Source organism: Kogia breviceps, chromosome 6, assembly GCF_026419965.1.
Source record: "Kogia breviceps isolate mKogBre1 chromosome 6, mKogBre1 haplotype 1, whole genome shotgun sequence".
Lineage (NCBI taxonomy): Eukaryota > Metazoa > Chordata > Mammalia > Artiodactyla > Physeteridae > Kogia > Kogia breviceps.
In genome coordinates this window covers 82,399,496-82,422,385 of record NC_081315.1, presented here as the reverse complement: position 1 = coordinate 82,422,385, position 22,890 = coordinate 82,399,496, and the positions used below count along the sequence as shown (strand labels likewise).

General features: G+C 39.8%; 1 protein-coding gene across 14 annotated transcripts in view; it reads left to right on the top strand.

Moving 5' to 3' along the window:
• LIMCH1 (LIM and calponin homology domains 1) overlaps positions 1 to 22,890 on the top strand; it is a 349,588-nt gene that overhangs the window by 131,087 nt on the left and 195,611 nt on the right. For 12 of the 14 annotated variants that reach the window (XM_059067026.2, XM_067036161.1, XM_067036160.1 and 9 more), the window contains one exon: positions 14,174 to 14,244. The exons of the other annotated variants lie outside the window; for them this stretch is intronic. In XM_059067026.2, coding sequence (XP_058923009.1) covers positions 14,174 to 14,244 — 71 coding nt within the window. The remainder of the gene's footprint in view (positions 1 to 14,173; positions 14,245 to 22,890) is intronic. 14 annotated transcript variants of the gene reach the window in all.

Here is a 22,890-nt window from a genome sequence, read left to right as displayed (position 1 = left end):
ATTTAATCCATTCATGTTTAAGATAATTATCAATATGTATGTTCCTGTGACCATTTTTAAAATTGTTTTGGGTTTGTTTTTGTAGGTCCTTTTCTTCTCTTGTGTTTCCCACTTAGAGAAGTTCCTTTAGCATTTGTTGTAGAGCTGATTTGGTGGTGCTGAATTCTCTTAGCTTTTGCTTGTCTGTAAAGCTTTTGATTTCTCCATCGAATCTGAATGAGATCCTTGCTGGGTAGAATAATCTTGGTTGTAGGTTCTTCCCTTTCATCACTTTAAGTATATCATGCCACTCCCTTCTGGCTTATAGAGTTTCTGCTAAGAAATCAGCTGTTAACCTTATGGAAGTTCCCTTGTATGTTATTTGTCATTTTTCCCTTGCTGCTTTCAATAATTTTTCTTTATCTTTAATTTTTGCCAGTTTGATTACTATGTGTCTCGGCGTGTTTCTCCTTGGGTGTATCCTGTATGGGACTCTCTGCACTTCCTGGACTTGGGTGGCTATTTCCTTTCCCATGTTAGGAAAGTTTTTGACTATAATCTCTTCAAAGATTTTCTCGGGTCCTTTCTCTCTCTCTTCTCCTTCTGGGACCCCAATAATATGAATGTTGTTGCATTTAATGTTGTCCCAGAGGTCTCTTAGGCTGTCTTCATTCCTTTTCATTCTTTTTTCTTTATTCTGTTCCGCAGCAGTGAATTCCACCATTCTGTCTTCCAGGTCACTTATCCGTTCTTCTGCCTCAGTTATTCTGCTATTGATTCCTTCTAGTGTAGTTTTCATTTTAGTTAGTGTATTGTTCATCTCTGTTTGTCTTTAATTCTTCTAGGTCTTTGTTAAACATTTCTTGCGTCTTCTCAATCTTTGCCTCCATTCTTTTTCCGAGGTCCTGGATCATCTTCCCTATCATTATTCTGAATTCTTTTTCTGGAAGGTTGCCTATCTCCACTTTATTTAGTTGTTTTTCTGGGGTTTTATCTTGTTCCTTCATTTGGTACCTAGCCCTCTGTCTTTTCATCTTGTCTGTCTTTCTGTGAATGTGGTTTTTGTTTCACAGGCTGCAGGATTGTAGTTCTTCTTGCTTCTACTGTCTGCCCTCTGGTATTTGTTTTTTTTAAAGTATTATCCTTTATGCCAGCACAGTCCAAAGTCCATCTCTGGACCCAGGTTGGAGTTTTAACAGCCTGTGCTGGCAATGGATTGGATCCTGTGGCTAATGAGCTGGCGGAAAACTGAGAACACAGCTTTCTGGGCCAGTTGGGAAGTTCTGAATGCTGCAAAGTCCAAGATGAAGATGATAGCTGATTGGTCTCTAGTGAGAGCACCCTTCCTAGCTTGCAGACAGCTGCCTCCTTGCTGTGTTCTTCTCCACAGAATTTTGATTTGATTTTTCTAGCAGCCCTATTAAGGAGACAGAAATAGCGGTAGATTTATTTCTCAATAAATGTGAAAAATAAGAGCAATTCTCTTCTGCTTTATTTTACAATTTAGGTTTAAAAAGAAATACTCTTTTTGTTAAATAAGTCAAATATTATCAGAAGAGAAGTGAACATAATGAACTACAAATAATTTTCTCTGGTGAATTAAAGAGGTGTGATTTTCATTGACCGTTGGTAGGAGGAAATCAAATCTTCTAAAAAGTGTACCTGTTTTTGTACAACAATTTAGGGAAAATGTCCATAATCTTTCAAAGATTAAGTCAAAATATTGTAAATTTTGTATTTTTTCTATTTCTTGAATACAGGGACCATTATTTTGCCAGCCAATAGAATTGCTTCTTAAGATCATTATAATAGGATTTCCAACATTTATTTTTTTATTTTTTATTTTTTTAAATTGTAACTTAAAAAAATATATATATATTTATTTATTTATTTAGGCTGTGCCGGGTCTTAGTTGTGACATGCAGGATCTTCATTGTGGCATGTGGGATTGTTATTTGTGGCATGTGGACTTCCTAGTTGCGGCCTGCATGTGTGATCTAATTCCCCAATCAGGGATTGAACCCAGGCCCCCTGCATTGGGAGCACGGAGTCCTACCCACTGGACCACCAGGGAAGTTCCTCCAACATTTATTTAAAATCCCTTCGGACCTGCAGTTTATTAGTAGACTGCAGTTTGTCCACCAGATTGTTTTCAAGAAACAACTGAAGATAAATGAAAATATTTCTGAAATACAATTTGTATAAATGGTAATGATCAGGCTGAAAGACTGATTCTTGGCAGTCTGTTCATGGCACCTATTTAGTAATGATGGTAATAAAGTAATTAACAAAATGAGGCATTAAGACATACAGTGTCAGTGTGTTACATTATAAACACATTGTAAAAACGTTACCATAAAATTATGTGGTTTTCTTTATTAGACTGTTTTTTAAAAAAAATTCTCCATGTTTCAGTTATCTGAATGTTCTAGAGCAGTGCCATTGACATGGACAAACTCAGAGACATAATTACCTTTTTGTTCTATGAGAAGGAAATCAAGTCCAGATGAGCTTATTACTCAATAATTACTTGCATAAAATAGTGTGATGATACATCATGATGTCCTCTTGCTTCTGCTTTTGGTTTGATTGCTAAGGTAGAAGGAAGCTTTTCCTTTAAAACCATCAAGGTTTTGATAAATTACCTATTTATAGACTATTTTAATCTTACACAGTATGTTCCTCCATCAAATATTTTGGTTAGTAATGAAAGTGAATTAATCCTAAACCATAAAGTAGGAAAAAAAAATCTGACATTGGACTCTTCTGAAAGGCATATAGGGCATAGTTGGTGACATAAATGCCACTGTAAGTACTTCTGAGGATCACCATGAATGGGGGAGATGTATGCAAGTTCGTTATGTCTACCCTTAAAATCATGGTGGTGTCCAATAGTTTTGTCCATACTCCCCTAGTAGGGTTTTGTTCCTTGTTTGTTTTTATGTTGAATACCTTCAGAGAACTGTAAAAACTTTGGCTTTTACTGTGAGTGAGATGGGGAAGTATTGGGGTGGGTTTGAGTGGAGTAATTGACAGGATTACCCTGGCTGCTGGGTTGAGAATAGATGGAAGGAGGCAAGGGTGGAAGCAGTGAGCCAGTTAGGAGACTCTTATCTAGGTGTAAGATGATGATGGCTCGGAGTAAGGTGGTAGAGTGGAGGCCATGAGAAGTGGTTGGATTCTGGCTAAATTCTGAAGGATGAATCAACAGGATTTGTTGGTGGATATGATTGGGTATGAAAGAGTGGGGTCAAGTATAACTAAGCTGAACAACTGCGAGGGCAGAGTTGCTAGGGCTAATTGATCAGATGGGTGAGGACCAGCAAGGTATGCAGAGCAGGATTTGGGGGAATGATAAAGTGCTCTTGACACTTCATGCTGCTCTTCCCCTGTTAGCCCCTGAATGCTTCTGAACCTGGGCTCTCTCCCCACCCACCCCACATCCCAGATCTCCATCACAGATCCTCTTTAAGGCTCTATTAATCTTCCCATCCTATTCTGTGTCCCTGGAGAGTGATCATGAACTGATGGCTTGGTCAGTGCCTTGTCTGGAAGGTTACTGAGAGTCCTGCATCAGTTGGGGCCCAGGTGGGAAGGTTATGAAGAGTTTGGCAGTCACTTTTCATTTCCCCTGCTCAAGGTCTGTTGGTAATGGTGGTTGATTCTTGGCAGCTGGTTTTTTTGTTTTTTTGTTTTTATAGTAATGGCTTATGCTGTTACGAAGGGAACAGTAATTAGCAGTCTTTATAGTTAAACTATACAACGTGTGACACTGTAAATACATCATAAAGATGTTGCTAAGAGGGGTCATTGAGACAAGTCATCCAAATTCCTGATTCTAAGGGAGGGTCCAACTTATTCTGAGACTGAACTGCTGGCTTAGTTTAGTATGCAAGGTCAGGGCTTTGTAAAATTTACTTTGCATATGAATCACATGGGATCTTTTTAAAATGCTTGTTCTGATTAATTAGGTCTTGGAGAAGATATACAGACTGAGTCTGTATATCTAACGTTAATTCCAGGTGAAGATGCTGCTGTGGCTGCTGCTGGTGCTGGTCTAAGGACCAGACTGTTCGGTGACTCAGTCCTCGTTGAATGTCTGGAGTCTATTCAGCTGTTGACCCTCCTAACAAAGGTCCAGGTGCCTCTACACTAAGTAACCTGGGCTTGGAAGGACAGAAGGCATTTGGATCAGTGGAGAGCTGTGTGAAAGCTATGCTGGGACCTGATGGACACAGAAGAGCGGGGAAGGAGGCAGATGAGGAGGAACAGAGGTGGAAATGAGCACCTTCCTCCAAATGCATGGTGCCTGCTCCCTCCCACCTCCACAATTAGGAGTCTAGGAAACTGAATTTAATCAGACTACATCTTGATTAGCAGGCTGACTTTGGACTATTAAATCGACTCTACTTGAAATTTTTTAGTGGCCATGCATCACATGCAAGATAATTTTAAATAGTACATGGGAATTTTAGGTGGTTCATGGGCCACCAATATTTTCTTATAATCTTAATAGTTCTGTTACCTTCTATTTATGGTAGGAGCGTAGATATCTGCTTTCCTCCCATCTGTGAGTTTTCTGCATGCAGTGGCCATGTCTCATTTGTGTTTCTATCTCAGCCCTGCTTACCATCTTCGCCCAGTAAATGGAGAGGGACCTGGCTTAACTTAGCCAGAAATTCTGTAATAAATGTAGCTAAAAGAGTTTGGGTTCTCAATGTTAGCACCATCTGCACTAGAATATAATACTTTTAACAAAAATGTAAAGACCTGAAAAAAGTGTTTTTAAAACTTTCTAATCACTTCTCACTGAATGGAGGTTAGTTTTATAGAGAATATTAGTAACGTTTTGAGAATATAAATCAGGACTAATAAATTCACGAAAGAAAATGCTATGCTGTTCTAAGTCTGTGGTTAAAACTTTAGCTTTATAAAGAAAGACTTTCTTTAATTCCTTTCTTAATATTTTATTTTGCGGAAAAAGCTAGATATTTGCAAACTGTAGGGAGCTACATTTTATCTATTTTCTCACCTTTCCTCAGATGACAATGAGAGGATATTAACAAAGGAGTTTTTTTGAGGTGGTATATTATATTGGCTTGTGGATTGCCTTTCTAGTGGGAGTGGTAATGAGGATGTCTTATAATAGAACTTGAACTCTGATTTACAAGGAAGAGTTGGGACTACTTAGTTTCCTTGGGCTGCTCTTTAAAAAAGAAGAAAAAGAAAAAACCTTGTTTGACTTTTCTGATGGTTAAAGTAATATGTATTAACTGGAGAAAGTTTTAGGAAAAGAGGGAAACTTTAAAAGAAGAAAATAAAAATCACATCTGATTCCCACCATAGTGTTGGCATATTTCCTCTGTGTATGTGTCTGTGTGTGTGTGTCTGTGTGTTATCTGTTTTATAATGTCTTTCATTTTGGAATCATAGTAATGCTGCCCTAATAAAATAAACTGGGAAGTATTCTTTCCTCTTCAATTGTCTGGAAGAGTTTGTGTAGAATTACATTACTTCTTTCTTAAATATTTGCTGTAATTCAACAGGTAAACCTTCTGGGCCTGGCGTTTTCTTTTGGGAAGGTTATCTATTTCTTTGTTGAGTGAACTATGAATGCTTGTGTCAAAAATTTTATTCAGTTCATCTAAGTTGGTGAACTTATTGTCACAGATTTATTTATATTTCTTTGTTATCCTTTTAATGTCTGTAGAATCTGTAATGATATCATGTCATTCCTTATATTGGTAATTTGTGTCTTTCTTTTTTGGCTAAAAACCAAGGGTTATCAAATTTATTAGTTAAAAGTTTATCAATTTTGTTGATCTCAAATAAAGAGGTTTTTTTAACATCATTATTGGAGTATAAATGCTTTACAATGTTGTGTTAGTTTCTGCTGTATAACAAAGTGAATCAGCTATATGTATATATATATATATCCCCATATCCCCTCCCTCTTGTGTCTCCCTCCCACCCTCCCTTTCCCACCCCTCTAAGTGATCACAAAGCACAGAGCTGATCTCCCTGTGCTATGTAGCTGCTTCCCACTAGCTATCTATTTTACATTTGGTAGTGTATATATGTCAATGCTACTCTCTCATTTTGTCTCAGCTTACCCTTCCCCCTCCCCGTGTCCTCAAGTCCATTTTCTACATCTGCATCTTTATTCCTGTCCTGCCCCTAGGTTCATCAGAACAATTTTTTTTTTAGATCCATATATATGTGTTAGCATACAGTATTTGTCTTTCTCTTTCTGACTTACTTCACTCTGTATGACAGACTCTAGGTCCATCCACCTCACTACAAATAACTCAATTTCATTTCTTTTTATGGCTGAGTAATATACCATGTATATATGTGCCACATCTTCTTTATCCATTCATCTGTCGATGGACACTTAGGTTGCTTCCATGTCCTGGCTAATGTACATAGTGCTGCAGTGAACATTGTGGTACATGACTCTTTTTGAATTATGGTTTTCTCAGGGTATATGCTCAGTAGTGGGATTGTTGGGTCATATGGTAGTTCTATTTTTATTTTTTTAAGGAACCTCCATACTGTTCTCCATAGTGGCTGTATCAATTTACGTTCCAACCAACAGTGCGAAGAGGGTTCCCTTTTCTCCACACCCACTCCAGCATTTATTGTTTGTAGATTATTTGATGATGGCCATTCTGACTGGTATGAGGGGATACCTCATTGTACTTTTGATTTGCATTTACCTACTGATTAGGGCTGTTGAGCATCCTTTCATGTATTTGTCAGCAATCTGCATATCTTCTCTGGAGAAATGTCTTTTTAGATCTCCTGCCCATTTTTGGATTGGGTTGTTTGTTTTTGTGATATTGAGCTGCATGAGCTGCTTATATATCTTGGAGATTAATCCTTTGTCAGTTGCTTCATTTGCAAATATTTTCTCCCATTCTGAGGGTTGTCTTTTTGTCTTTTTTATGTTTTCCTTTGCTGTGCAGAAGCTTTTATGTTTCATTAGGTCCCATTTGTTAATTGTTGTTTTTATTTCCACTTCTCTAGGAGATGGGTCAAAAAGGATCTTGCTGTGATTTATGTCATAGAGTGTTCTGCCTATGTTTTCCTCTAAGAGTTTGATAGTGTCTGACCTTACATTTACATCCTTAATCCATTTTGAGTTTATATTTGTGTATGGGGTTAGGAAGTGTCCTAATTTCATACTTTCACATGTAGCTATCCAGTTTTCCAAGCACCACTTATTGAAGAGACTGTCTTTTCTCCATTGTATATTCCTGCCTCCTTTATGAAAGATAAGGTGACCATATGTGCATGGGTTATCTCTGGGCTTTCTATCCTGTTCCGTTTATCTATATTTCTGTTTTTGTGCCAGTACCATACTGTCTTGATTACTGTAGCTTTGTAGTATAGTCTGAAGTCAGGGAGCCTGATTCCTCCAGCTCCATTTTTCTTTCTCAACATTGTTTTGGCTGTTCGGGGTCTTTTGTGTTTCCATACAAATTGTGCAATTTTTTGTTCTAGTTCTATGAAAAATGCCACTGGTAGTTTGATAGGGATTACACTGAATCTGTAGATTGCTTTGGGTAATATAGTTTTTTTCACAATGTTGAGTATTCCAATCCAAGAACACGGTATACCTCTCTATCTGTTTGTATCATCTTTAATTTCTTTCATCAGTGTCTTATAGTTTTCTGCATACAGGTCTTTTGTCTCCTTAGGTTGGCTTATTCCTAGGTATTTTATTCTTTTTGTTGCAATGGTAAATGGGAGTGTTTCCTTAATTTCTCTTTCAGATTTTTCATCATTAGTGTATAGGAATGCTAGAGATTTCTGTGCATTAATTTTGTATCCTGCTACTTTACCAAATTCATTGATTAGCTCTAGTAGTTTTCTGGTAGCATCTTTTGAATTCTCTATGTATAGTATCATGTCATCTGCAAACAGTGACAGTTGTACTTCTTCTTTCCCGATTTGTATTCCTTTTATTTCTTTTTCTTCTCTGATTGCCATGGCTAAAACTTCCAAAACTATGTTGAATAATAGTGGTGACAGTGGGCAACCTTATCTTGTTAGTGATCTTTGCGGAAATGGTTTCAGTTTTTCACCACTGAGAATGATGATGGCTGTGGGTTTGTCATATATGGCCTTTATTATGTTGAGGTAAGTTCCCTCTATGCCTACTTTCTGGAGGGTTTTTATCATAAATGGGTGTTGAATTTTGTCAAAAGCTTTTTCTGCATCTATTGAGATGATCATATAGTTTTTCTCCTTTAATTTGTTAATATGGCTTATCACATTGATTGATTTGCGTATATTGAAGTATCCTTGCGTTCCTGGATAAACCCCAGTTGATCATGGTGTATGATCCTTTTCATGTGCTGTTGGATTCTGTTTGCTAGTATTTTATTTATTTATTTATGGCTGTGTTGGGTCTTCGTTTCTGTGTGAGGGCATTTTCTAGTTGCGGCAAGCAGGGGCCACTCTTCATCGTGGTGCACGGGCCTCTCACTGTCGTGGCCTCTCTTGTTGCGGAGCACAAGCTCCAGATGCGCAGGCTCAGTAGTTGTGGCTCATGGACCTAGTTGCTCTGCGGCATGTGGGATCTTCCCAGACCAGGGCTCGAACTTGTGTCCCCTGCATTGGCAAGCAGATTTTCAACCACTGTGCCACCAAGGAAACCCTGTTTGCTAGTGTTTTGTTGAGGATTTTTGCGTCTCTGTTCATCAGTGATATTGGCCTGTAGTTTTCTTTTTTTGTGACATCTTTGTCTGGTTTTGGTATATGGTAGCCTCCTAGAATGAGTTTAGGAGTTTTCCTCCCTCTGCTATATTTTGGAAGAGTTTGAGAAAGATAGGTGTTAGCTCTTCTCTACATGTTTGATAGAATTCACCTGTGAAGTCATCTAGTCCTGGGCTTTTGTTTGTTTGAAGATTTTAAATCACAGTTTCAATTTCAATGCTTGTGACTGGTCTGGTTATATTTTCTATTTCTTCACAGTTCTGTCTTGGAAGGTTGTGCTTTTCTCAGAATTTGTCCATTTTTTCCAGGTTGTCCATTTTATTGGCATATAGTTGCTCGTAGTAATCTCTCATGATCCTTTGTATTTATTCAGTGTCAGTTTTTACTTCTTTTTCATTTCTAATTCTGTTGATTTGAGTCTTCTCCCTTTTTTTCTTGATGAGTCTGGCTAATGGTTTATCAATTTTGTCTATCTTCTCAAAGAACCAGCTTTTAGTTTTCTTGATCTTTGTAATTGTTTCCTTCATTTATTTTTCATTTATTTCTGATCTGATCTTTATGATTTCTTTCCTTCTGCTAAGTTTCGGGGTTTTTTGTTCTTTCTCTAATTGCTTTAAGTGTAAGTTTAGGTTGTTTATTTGAGATTTTTCTTGTTTCTTGAGGTAGGATTGTATTGCTGTAAACTTCCCTTTTAGAACTGCTTTTGCTGCATCCCATAGGTTTTGGATCATCATGTTTTCATTGTCATTTGTCCCTAGGTATTTTTTGATTTCCTCTTTGATTTCTTCAGTGATCTCTTGGTTATTCAGTAGTGTATTGTTTAGCCTCCATGTGTTTGTATTTTTTACACTATTTTTTTCCTGTAATTGATATCTAGTCTCATAGTGTTGTGGTCGGAAAAAATACTTGATAAGATTTCAATTTTCTTATATTTACTAAGGCTTGATTTGTGACCCAAGATATGATCTATCCTGGAGAAGTTCCATGAGCACTTGAGAAGAAAGTGTATTCTGTTGTTTTTGGATGGAATGTCCTATAAATATCAGTTAAGTCCATCCTGTTTAATGTGTCATTTAAAGCTTGTGTTTCCTTATTTATTTTCATTTTGGATGATCTGTCCATTGGTGAAAGTGGGGTGTTAAAGTTCCCTACTGTGATTGTGTTACTGTCGATTTCCCCTTTTAAGGCTGTTAGCATTTGCCTTATGTATTGAGGTGCTCCTATGTTGGGTGCATAAATATTTACAATTGTTATATCTTCTTCTTGGATTAATCCCTTGATCATTATGTAGTGTCCTTCCTTGTCTCTTTTAACGTTCTTTATTTTAAAGACTATTTTATCTGATATGAGTATTGTTACTCCAGCTTTCTTTTGATTTCCATTTGCATGGAATATCTTTTTCCATCCCCTCACTTTCAGTTTGTATGTGTCCCTAGGTCTGAAGTGGGTCTCTGGTAGACAGCATATATATGGGTCTTGTTTCTGTATCCATTCAGCCAGTCTATGTCTTTTTTTTTTTTTTTTTTTTTTTTTTTTCGGTACGCGGGCCTCTCACTGTTGTGGCCTCTCCCATTGTGGAGCACAGGCTCCGGACGCGCAGGCTCAGTGGCCATGGCTCACAGGCCCAGCCACTCCGCGGCATGTGGGATCTTCCCAGACCGGGTCACAAACCCGTGTCCCCTGCATCGGCAGGCAGACTATCAACCACTGTGCTACCAGGGAAGCCCAGTCTATGTCTTTTGATTGGAGCATTTAATCCATTTACATTTAAGGTAGTTATCAATATGTATGTTCCTATTACCATTTTCTTAATTGTTTTGGGTTTGATATTGTAGGTCTTTTCCTTCTCTTGTGTTTCCTGCCTAGAGAAGTTCTTTCAGCATTTGTTGTAAAGCTGGTTGGTGGTGCTGAATTCTCTTAGCTTTTGCTTGTCTGTAAAGGTTTTAATTTCTCTTTCGAATCTGAATGAGATACTTGCTGGGTAGAGTAGTCTTGGTTGTAGGTTTTTCCCTTTCGTCACTCTAAATATGTCCTGCCACTCCCTTCTGGTTTTCAGAGTTTCTGTTGAAAGATCAGCTGGTAACCTTATGGGGATTCCCTTGTATGTTATTTTGTTGCTTTTCCCTTGCTGCTTTTAATATTTTTTCTTTGTATTTAATTTTTGATAGTTTGATTAATATATGTCTTGATGTGTTTCTTCTTGGATTTATCCTGAATGGGACTCTCTGTTCTTCCTGGACTTGACTATTTCCTTTCCCATGTTAGGGAAGTTTTCAACTGTAGTCTCTTCAAATATTTTCTCAGACCCTTCCTTTTTCACTTCTTCTGGGACCCCTGTAATTCGAATGTTGGTGCGTTTAATGTTGTCCCCGAGGTCTCTGAGGCTGTCCTCAACTCTTTTCATTCTTTCTTCTTTATTCTGCTCTGCGGTAGTTATTTCCACTCTTTTATCTTCCAGGTCACTTATCTGGTCTTCTGCCTCCGTTATTCTACTATTGATTCCTTCTAGAGAATTTTAAATGTCATTTATTGTGTTGTTCATCATTGTTTGTTTGCTCTTTAGTTCTTCTAGGTCCTTGTTAAATATTTCTTGTATTTTCTCCATTCTATTTCCAAGATTTTGGATCATCTTTACTATAATTACTCTGAATTCTTTTTCAGGTAGACTGCATATTTCCTTTTCATTTTGTTTGGTCTGGTGGATTTTTACCTTGCACCTTCATCTGCTGCATTTCTCTGTCTTCTCATTTTGTGTAACTTACTGTGTTTGGCGTCTCCTTTTTTGCAGGCTGCAAGTTTGTAGTTCCTGTTGTTTTTGGTGTCTGCCCCCAGTGGGTGTGGTTGGTTCAGTGGCTTGTGAGGGCTTCCTGGTAGAGGGGACTGGTGCCTGTATTCTGGTAGGTGGGGCTGGACCTTGTCTTTCTGATGGACAGGACCATGTCTAGTGGTGTGTTTTGGGGTGTCTGTGAACTCAGTATGATTTTAGGCAGCCTCTCTGCTAATGGGTGGGGTTGTGTTCTTGCTAGTTTTTTGGCATGGTGTGTCCAGCACTGGAGCTTGCTGGCTGTTGGGTGGAGCTGGGTCTTAGCATTGAGATGGAGATCTCTGGGAGAGCTCTCACTGATTGATATCACATGGGACCATGAGATCTCTGGTGGTCCAGTGTCTTGAACTCAGCTCTCCCACCTCAGAGGCTCAGGCCTGACACCAGGCTGGAGCACCAAGACCCTGTCAGCCACACGGCTTATAGGAGTTTTCACATCCCCCTGTAGTCAGAGCCAGGGATGGCCCAGGAACACTCCAGCTGGCTGGCATCTTCCCCCTGGGACTCAGCACCTGGGGTCTCTTGCTGACAACTCCACTCTTCCCAGGAACCAGAGGTCAGGTGGGCACCTGTGGACTCAACCAGAGCTTCTGGGGCTTGAAGGAAGATCCTACAGCCTTCACTATGAGATCTGGCCCAGGGGCTCCACAGAGACTCCAAGAAACCCTCCATGGGTCCCCATCAGCTCCTCATCCCTCCAGCCAAAAACCCTGGGATCCTCTTGACAACAACTATTAACCATGGCTGAGAACTGCAGCAGTTTCCAGTCCTAAATAGCTTTTGATTTCATTGATTTTTTTTCTCTGTCAGTCTTTGGTTTTCTACTTGGTTGATTTCAACTCTTATAAATTCTCCTTTTTCTGATTAATTTGGGCTTAATTTTCTTAAGGTGGGAGCAGAAATCATTGATATGAGATCTTTTTTCTGATATATAAGTGTTTTGTGCCATATATTTCCCCCATATACTGTTTTAGCATCTTTCCATACATTTTTATATTGCCATATTCTTTCACTATGAAATACATTCTAATTTCTTTTGATTTCTTCTTTGATCAATGGGTTGTTTAGAATTGTATTACTTGGGGTTAGGGATTTTTTCATAGACATTTCTGTTGTTAATTTCTAATTTAATTCTGTTGTGGTCAGATAACATTCTTTTTATGTACTAAATTCTTTTAAGCTTGTGGGGACTAGTTTTCTGACCCAGAAACTGGTCTATTTCAATAAATGTTCATTGTGAACTTAAGAAGAATAATGTTCATTCTGCTGTTGTAAGGTTGAATATTCTAGAAATGTCAATTAAGTTAATTTGGTTTATAGTGTTATTCAAGCCATCTTTATCCTTATTGATTTTTTTATCTGCTCATTCTGTCAGTTATCAAAGAGAGATATTAAATCTCTGACTGTAGTTGTGAATTTGTCTATTTCTCCTTGCAGATCTATCTGATTTAGCTTATGTATCTTGAAGCTCTTTTTTAAAAAAACAAATTAGGTGTAAAAGTGTTTAGAATTATTTTCCTGATGACCTAAACCCTTTGTTTTAAGATGACTTTCTCTGTCCCTGGTATTATTCTTTATTGTAGAAGTTAATACAACCATTTTAGCTTTCTTTTGATTAGTGTTAGCACGGTACATCTTATTCTATTCTATTTTTACCTATTCGTATCTTTGTATTTAAAGTGCATTGCTTGTAGGCATCACATAGTTGGGTCTTGCTTTTTTAATCCAATCTGATTATCTCTTTAGTTTAATTGGGGATGTTTACACCATTTATGTTTAATGCTCTGATTGACATGGTTAGATTTAAGTCTATAATATTGCTATTTGCTTTCTATTTATTCCATCTATTCTGTATTCCCTTTTACTTTTTTCTTTTTTATGGTTAGAGTATCTTTTTTATAATTGCATTTAATCTCCTTTCTTGGCTTATTAGCTATATTTTAAAATTTTGCTATTTTAGAGGTTGCTTTAGGATTTATAGCATGCATATTTACCTGGCATATTGTAGATGCTCAGTAAATATTTACTGAATGAAAAAATGAATGCCCTGGTGCCCAGACCAAAGGGCTGCTGAGAGCCAGAGGCATCAAGAAAGGCCATCAGTACTGTGTTTTCATCAGACACAGCACAGTTCATTCTTTGCCAGCTTTTATTTTCCTTTTTCACACCATGGTAGTATGGATATTGGCTTTTCTCCATCCAGTCTTGATGTTAGTCTCTCAAGGTTAGGAGGTCTGTGTCCTCCTCTCCTCTGCCCCCTTAATGTTTTAACAAGTAGATACTTTACCCTTAGGTGGTGCTTTCTGCAGGCTTTTTTGAAAGTGTGGGTTGGACCCTCAGGATGAAAGAGGCTGTGGCCTTGACTTCTCATGGCCAAACCCCAAAAGTAATATCCTTATCAGGAAGAACAGATATTTTTTAAGGTATTGGATAGGAAAAAAACTTCAAAGAAATGGCCTAAAGTTTAGATTAGCTGATCTAAGCAAAGCTACACATGGAAAGGAAATTCAGACCTAACAGATTTTTCCCATTCTTGGAGTGCCACCAGTTATTTCAAGTCTCTTGAAATATCTTGGAAAAAAATCACTGAGCTTCCTGATTAAAAAAGAAAAATTTATGCTCTGTTTTTCTTTTTTTCTTTTCCAGCAAGTAACTGGCAGAAGTTTTGGTGATAAAGATTTTCGGACAGGGTTAGAAAATGGAATCCTTCTCTGCGAGTAAGTATAGCCTATATTCAGTTGGTTTTATTCAAGAAAAATCATTAATGCTATTCAGTTTGTCTGAAAAACTTCTAGTGTTTGTTTTGAATTTATTCATAGTTTGAATCTGAAATTCAAAAACAAATCACTTAGGTAGGTTAGGCAGTAAAGATAAGTAGTCTTGGGGCAGTAAGGAGTGGTGGGGACCTTGGCAATTTCAAATTAATTAAAGAAGTAATATCTGGTAGCTGCTACTCAGTTCCAACCAACTCTTACAATGTAGGAATTTGGGCCCAAGTAATTGGAAGGTTGTGGACCAAGCTGTGGTTAAAAAAAAAGCGGCTTTTCTCCCCTTATTCCCTCCAAACAAAAACAGCTTGTGCCAAGTAAAAGCAGGGCTTCTATTTACTGGCAACATCTTGAAACATGCCAGGCAATCTTCCTCACTAGGCCTACTTCCCTGAGGTATTTTGAATGTATTTAATTTGTGCTGTTGACAAAATAACTGCAGTGTTCAATTTTTATGTTTTGAACCTGGGCTTTGTCATAGAGTGCTCCTGTGATGATGGATTCAAGAGCTTTCTATGAAGTGTTTCCAGACACAAAATAAGCTAGAGCCTTAATACTTATAGAGAGATGGACATAAACTTCAAATCAAGATTTTGTATTTTGAATTCATTTGATAGGTTCTGTCATTTGGATACTGATTTTTGTTTTATTGAGTTGAAATGTACATGCATGAAATGCGCAGCTCCTAGATAGACAACGCAATGGATTTTATAAACTGTGTACATTCATGTAACCTATACCCTGAGAAAGATATAGAACACAAAACTCTCTCATGTCCCTTCCCAGTCAATGTCAACCACCTATAGAAAAGCACTGTTCTGATTTCTATCACCATAGCATCTATTTTGCCTTATCTTGAACTTTATATAAATGGAATCACATAGAATGCACTCTTACCTTGGTGACTTGCAGAATATTGTTTGAGACCCACCGATGTAGTTGAAAGAGCAGGGGTTTTGGAGCCTGAGCTTTAGAGACTCAAATCCTTTCTTCACCCCTTAAATCATATAACCTCCTTGAGTCTCATTTGTTTCTCTTTAAAGGGGTAGTAAAAAATTTACAACTCCTGCCTATTTCATAAGCTTTTCATGAATTTCAAGAGGATATTGTGGATAAGGTGCTTTAAAAAAATTACATTTGCTGTACAAATGTTGATTATTATGCAGCAATTTTCAACATAGTTCATGTCAGTGTTTATTTTTTCTGCTCTCCACTGCCTTTCTTTCTTCAAAGAGAAATTTATGTCCCCTGATTTCTTTCTTTTGTTTTTTTAAAATAAATTTATTTATTTATTTTTGGCTGCATTAGGTCTTTGTTCCTGCACGCGGGTTTTCTCTAGTTGCAGCGAGTGGAGGCTACTCTTCGTTGTGGTGCGCGGGCTTCTCATTGTGGTGGCTTCTCTTGTTGCGGAGCATGGGCTCTAGGTGCGCGGGCTTCAGTAGTTGTGGTACGCGGGCTCAGTAGTTGTGGCTCACGGGTTCTAGAGAGCAGGCTCAGTGGTTGTGGCGCATGGGCTTAGTTGCTCGGCGGCATGTGGGATCTTCCCAGAAGATCCCCCTGCATTGGCAGGTGGATTCTTAACCACTGTGCCACCAGGGAAGCCTGTACATCCCCTGATTTCTGTTTCCATACCTTCTTTCCTGTGGAGTCTCTCCCCTCTTCTCATACTTTACTTTCCGCACCACCTCTTTTCCCTTTATTAAATCTAAATCAGAGCTCATCTCTTAGGTAAACCATAATTAGTTTAACATCTCACAGAGACAATCTCAGACAGGCTCTAAATACTTCTCTTGTGTTCTAGCACCTAGTCCTCCAATGATTCTGGGCTCAGCCCTCTCCTGATGTTAACAGATGAGCCAGAATCTGATGTAATTTATGTGCATCATGCTCTCTTAAGTCTGTTGAAGTGGGTCTTTGGTACCAACTTTTGTTTTCCTAACATTAGCTCCAAAGATTCTTACGGGCGTCCACCTCTCCATCATATGAGTAAATCTGTTATAGAGTAATATTGCTTGCCTGCCTTTGGATGAGGTAGGCTTGTCTGAAGACAAGGCTTTGGATCCAGAGACATCTGCCCACATGGACTTTGTTTCTTACCTAGTTGATGCTGAGTTGGAGGATGGAGTCTCTCGTGTGGAGTGGCACGAACTGTTGGCCTTTTACAAACACATTAATGAATGTTTGGGTTGTTTAGAGGTGGAGAGGTGGGGTTTAGGTCCAGGCCATGGTTAGGAAATAGTATGGTTAGACAGCATGGAGGCACAGATTATAACCAGGAGCCTCTTTAAATAAATAGAGGGTTTTGACTGCTGACAGCCTGCGGGTGAGCTGAGGGAAATGGCCAACACAGAGGAAGTGGACAAATGTTACTGTCTGGGTAGGTAGGATAAAACCCAGGACAAGTGAGTTATTGTTTAACTCCTCTAACCACAGAGGATTAGACGCCCTGGCATATTTGAAGGAGTCTGAGGCCCAGGGTCAAGTCCTGGCTTCCCCGTGGGACTCCATCTAGCAGTCCTGGTGCAGAGTTTGTGAAGGTGGAATGAACTGCACTGTTGGCCTGAAAGCCAGCAGCATGAGTCCCAGCCGAGCCTTGGAGAGAAGGCTGGGACAGCAGCCAGACAAACAAGATGCAGACAAAGTTCTAAGTGTAGGGCCCACAGCACAATGAGAGACAGAAGTATGACTCAGGAGCTGAATGCACCGAAGGTCAGGACAATGGAGGAAGAAGATCTCCCTCTCCTTTTTGTCAGGGATGGGGGCGTGGCTAAGTGTGATCTGAACCGAAGTGTATTGGGCTGCTGCAGACTGAGATTAGCAAGTGTGTTTTGCCAGGACTTGTATCCAGAGACTGATCTGACAAGGAGGGGGACTTGCACTGTTCCAGGCATGGGGTGGGCTGATGGTAGGGCCTGAAAGGCAGGAAACCCAGTTTGGAGAGTCTAAGGAAAGTGTAGATGAGAAAGAGTAGATGAGAAAACCTAAGACTGTGCCACTCTCTAGAACGAGAGAGAGTTTTGTGGATGCTGGTGATTAAGAAGTTCTAACTCTCAACCACCACCCGTGTAGCAATACTTGAAAACATAAGAACTCTCTATATTTTCAAATTTTGAAAACTGGCAGTTTACCTCTTCTGAGTTGGATCGGCTGTAAATGTTGGTTGCAGTCGTGGAGAAACACCATCCTCTTTGTTCACTGAAAATGTCCTGGTTCGTAGAGAATGGACTTGAGAACACGGGGAGGGGGAAAGGTAAGCTGGGACGAAGTGAGTGAGTGACATGGACTTATATACACTACCACATGTAAACTAGATAGCTAGTGGGAAGCAGGCGCATAGCACAGGGAGATCAGCTCGGTGCTTTGTGACCGCCTAGAGGGGCGGGATAGGGAGGGTGGGAGGGAGGGAGACGCAAGAGGGAAGAGATATGGGGATACATATATATGTATAGCTGATTCACTTTGTTATACAGCAGAAACTAACACACCACTGTAAAGCAATTATACCCCAATAAAGATGTTAAAAAATATATCGTGGTTGTTTATGAGTCTGAAAAAAACCTCACAGTTCTTCTCAAACAGAAGGGCATATTCTGGGCCTGGGGTCTGGTTTTCCTCTTACCAGCCTGATTCTAAACTTACCTGTGGCCTATAAGGACTATTATGATACCCATTTTTCAGAGCAAGTAACTGAGGTACAGAGTGTTAAATAACTAGGCTAAGGTTGTACCAGATGAGAAAGATTTAAATTCAGAAGTCTGATTCCTTTGCTTTTGCTCTTAATCATTGTCCTGTGTTCAGAGTTGGGATTTTAATGGGGGAGAAAAGCAAGAGGTTGGGTGGTGGCAGTAGGATGGAGTTGGTGCCAGAAAACCTAGAGTTTGGGGAGAAATGCAGTACAGAGGGTAACCACGGTGTCTCAGCTGGACAGAGGAAGAAGGAGGACTGTGCGGAGTTGATGGTCTTGGAAAAATATAAGCATCAGGGGCCTGGTGGACCCTCTTAAGACAAGAAGGCAAGTCCAGTGAGAGGGAGGGCATGAGAGAGCTGAGGGGGTAGGAGGCTATGGTCGGCAGACAGTGTAGGGGTTTCAGTATTCTTAGGTAAGAGCTGTCAAAACTTGATGGCGACAGATGAGGTTGGTGGACCTGTACTAAAGACTACAGAGATAGGAGAGAGAAAAAACTGGCACCTCCAGGCAGCATATAAGATGGAAATTGAGTAGCCTCAGAATCGCCTTGGGAGCTCTTTTACTTCACCTGTGAAATGCAGTACACTTGCCCTTGCACATGTACCCCCGAAAGCAGTAATACTTATGCATAAATGTATAACAGCAAGAATAAAATAGAGTGCATGTGCCAGATAGAATTATAGTAGATGTATTTTTGCTCTAACCGTCTCTCTCTTCCTCTGTTGTTTTTGCCAACTGTGTGTAGTTGAAGTTTGGAGGTTAAATGCTCAAACGATGTGAGCTCTCCGCTGAGCATTAAATAAATGGTCTAGGGTCAAAGTTTGACAAAGCTGCAACTGTGTGACAAGTGTCATGCTTTTAGAAATGTTAAATGAATACTGCATTGTGTACTTGGGGACTTAAGAGTTTAAAAGAAAAGCTACAAAGACTATTCCCTAAGGAAACCACTCCCAGTATGGAGCCAGGGATAACTGTCAGCTAGTTCCCCGCACCCAGATCAACGAGACTGTTGTGAAATATTCCAGAAAGGAAAGTTTCTGACTTGTTTTCCTAAGACTTTATTATATAGATAGAACGCTATGGAATTCCATCTATATCAGGAGTTGGCAAATTCTGGCCCATGTCCTGTTTTTGTGCAGGCCTTCCTTCTTGCTAAGAACGGTTTTTACATTTTAAAAGAGTTGTAAACTAAAAACAAAACAAATCGAAACAAAGCAAGAGTTTGTATGGGGCTCACAGAGCCTAAAAATGTTTACTACCTGTTGGTCCTTTACAGAAAAAGTTTGCCAGCCCATGAGGACTACGGACTTAATTTTGGATGTGAATTGTTTACCCTCATAAAGTTAAGTAGTTTGGGCAGTGCAAAGCGCTATTTGGGGAAATCAAATACCTTTTCAAGAAAGGTTTTCTCATGAGTCTCTTTACAAGTCCACCCCAACCCGCCAACTTTTTATTTTGAAAAATTTTAAACTTATAGAGAAGTGACAAGAAAAATGTAATGATAATCCATATACCCTACAACTATATGCAAATGCTTCAGGAAGAAAGAGGCATAGACAGAAAGAGATAAAGTTAATATAGTAAAATGATAATAATAATAATTGCATCTAGTTGCAGTGTATACGCTCTCCTTTGTTCTCTGTGGTTTGGTTTCGCATCCGTGCCTCACCCTTTTCATTCTTTTTGGTTACTGTCCAAGAATATATATTTAACAAAAGCCAGTTCAAATCTGTTTATGGAGAGCATAGTGGAAAGTGAATGGATTTGGGAACTCCTAGGTTGAATCCAATGAACTTGTTGTATTAGTAAAACAAAACCAGTCAGAGAATGTGATTTCATATGCTTCAACCTAGTGGCCAGTCCAGATCCTAGATTTGCCTCCTGTGTGTCCTTAGGCAAGTTACCTCACCTCCCTGAACCCCAGTTTCCTCATCTGTAAAACCAGATATAATTACACCTAATTCATTGGGCTGTTCAGAGGAGTAAATGAATTGATAATGTGTATAAACTCTTTAGTGCTTGCAACATAGCAGGCACTTAAATGTTAGCTTTTCTCCTTTTGTCCATGAAATGGGGGAAATTCATACCTCATAAGATACTTGAGAGATTCCAGTGAGAGAATATGTGAACCGCTCAGCGGTGTCTGGTGCTGGGCTGGCACCCTGGATCACTCGCCATTTTCATTATTATTGTTGGAAATAGGCCTAAAGTCAATTATAAATATGACATAGTCAGTACAACTCTGTGTCATTGTGTACCCATCAGCTCTCTCACTGGTCTGCCAACAAGCCACAGGATGAACCAACTGGAGGCTTACTTCCTAGCTCCTTTTGCCTAGCCTGTGATCAAAAACTGGGCAAGAACATTTGGGTCCCTTACAGACTTGATCATCTGTGAATAATGAACTGTGGTTGGCAGAGCTCAAGGCTGAGAGTGATTGTTTTGAAAACAGTGACCTTGACCTCTGTGGTGACGTCATTTCCTCCTGCTCTCTCCAGTATGTTGTGGTTTCTTTCTCTGGGAAGCTGTTCCAGACCCCTCTGGGCAGGGTTAGTGGGTTCCTCCCTGGCGTCTAAGTACCTGTACAGCCTCCGCACTAGCTGTTATCACAGTGCTCGACCTCTTTATCCCGCGCCTCCTTCCTGTACCAGATTGAAAGCTTCCTGAAGACCTCTTCTATTTATCTTTGAATTTCCCCCCTTGGACACTGGTCTGGCACACAATACATCTGTTACAAATGGCTGTTGGATAAATTAAGTCCAGTAGTAAAGTTCTACGTAGGTAATTTAATCCTCATTAGATCATTAACTTTCTCCCAATTTTTTGCTGTCATCATCAGTATCATCCTCTGTTTCTCTCCCTTCTCCTCTCCTCTCCTTCCCTTCACACTCTACCCCTCCCTCTCCTTCACACACACACACACACACACACACACACACACACACACACACACACACACACACACAATTTTACATAAAGAATGGACCCATCCCTGAAGACTGGGAGTTCAACAGATGGAAGTATCTGCTTTCTTTACCTATAAGATTCTCCATTATAGCTCTATCTTCTTAGGAGTCATAGAAGTGAACTTCTGGGGTTTGTTCTGCAGACACGTTTTGATGGAATGCAGAGTCCGAGTATGTTGGTCTGCAAATAAGTGACCAATAAAGAATGTCTCAGTGGATTTTTGTCTCAGTTCTTATGTTGCTGAAATAATTTTCTGAAGATAAGAAATCTGTTGGCAAATACTTGTCTATATCATTGCTGATGAATGAGCTGCTTATTCTAAGAAGGAGGGCTTGTCTTAGATTCTTGTCCTGATTTCAACATAAGATGTGGTGTGCCATGGATATGCACTCATCTTCTAGGACAGGTTGGGAGTTGATGGCGTAGCTTTCCGTGGAGACATTTTGTCACATGGAGGACTTACTGGATACCCACTCTGTTCTGCACAGCCCCACGCTAGGCACCGAGGGGCATAAAAAGGGAATGTAAGGCTTGATCCTTGATCTTCAAGAGTTTTATAATGGGCTTGGGCATTGACACACACACAAAGCAGTTGTTACTGTGTAAACCAGTGTATGAGTAAATGCAAAAGTGACTAAGATTTAATCCCCCAATTTAATAGAAGTTAAACAAGGTGAGATTGTTGTTGTTTGGGAGACAGTTATTGGAGAGATGTTACATCTTTACTTAAGGTGAGAATAGGCTGAGGGAAAGAGAGGGCAGACTACACAGGAACAGGAGCAGGGGAAAGGTTTGGGGACAGAAATAAGGATGATGTGTTTGGCAAACATAGGGGAGATCTGCCTGGCTGGGGGTCGGGGGCCAGAGGTGTCTCTTTCTTCATCTAATTAACCTTTTTAAGAACCTGCTTACAGGTGTGGCAAGTTACTATAGACACTAATAAACTATGCCATAACATCGGGTAACAGGGACACCCTGATCAGATCTGGAATCTAAATCCTGACGCCATGTGGTATGTTAACCTCAGAGTTCCTTGAGGAAGTGACATGTAGGTAGAGACCTGAACGAAGAGCAGAAATTGGCCCAGAAAGAGGGAAGAGAGGTGAAAGGAGGGAGGAAACATGTTCTAGCTGAGAGAATAACATGTTTGAGATTCTTAAGATAGAAGCTCCATGCACTAGAGGAGTTGCAAGAAGACTTACTTGGCGAAAATGTAGAAAACAGGGAGGACGATGATATGAGATGAGGATGGATGAAAAAGGGAAGTAGGCAGGTTCAAGATTGTACAGGGCCTTGAAACCACAAAAGGAGCTTTGGGTATGATCTCCAGAGCAGTGAAAACAAGAGGAATTTAAAAGAGATCGACAGGACTTGGTAGGGTAGAGGGATAGATGAATGAAAGAAAAGACTAAAAAATCACTTCCGCGTTTCAGTTGTTAATGACAAGCAGGGTGGGCCCTTTCTGCAACTCGGAAGGGGTCCTTTCTTTGGTGGGAGAGGCCATGATTTCAGTTTGGGCAGACTGAGGTTAGGGTACAGACAGTCCACTCAGGCAGAGTCCTGTAGGCTACTGGGGACAAAGGCAGAACTTAGGAGTGAGATGATGGATTTAACTTACTCGAATTGGACTTGCCAGCCATTGGTGGACATCAGGGTTAAGATGTGATATATGACAGTCTCTCTAAGGGAAAGATCACATCAAGAAAGCAGCAGAACCAGGTCCCAGTTTGAGGAATTCTTCTCCCTGGTCAGAGATGAGAGGAAGAGAAGCTCACAAAGAGGCTATCAGAGAGACGAGAGGAAACCCAGGGAGCGTGGTGTCGTGGAAACCAAGGGAGCGAAGAAGACTTCTAAGGAGCTGGAGGTCACTTGTATCGCATGGCCCTGGCAGAGGTCAGCTCCTAAAAGTCCTGTCTCACTGGTAGAGGGGGGCGCTGGAG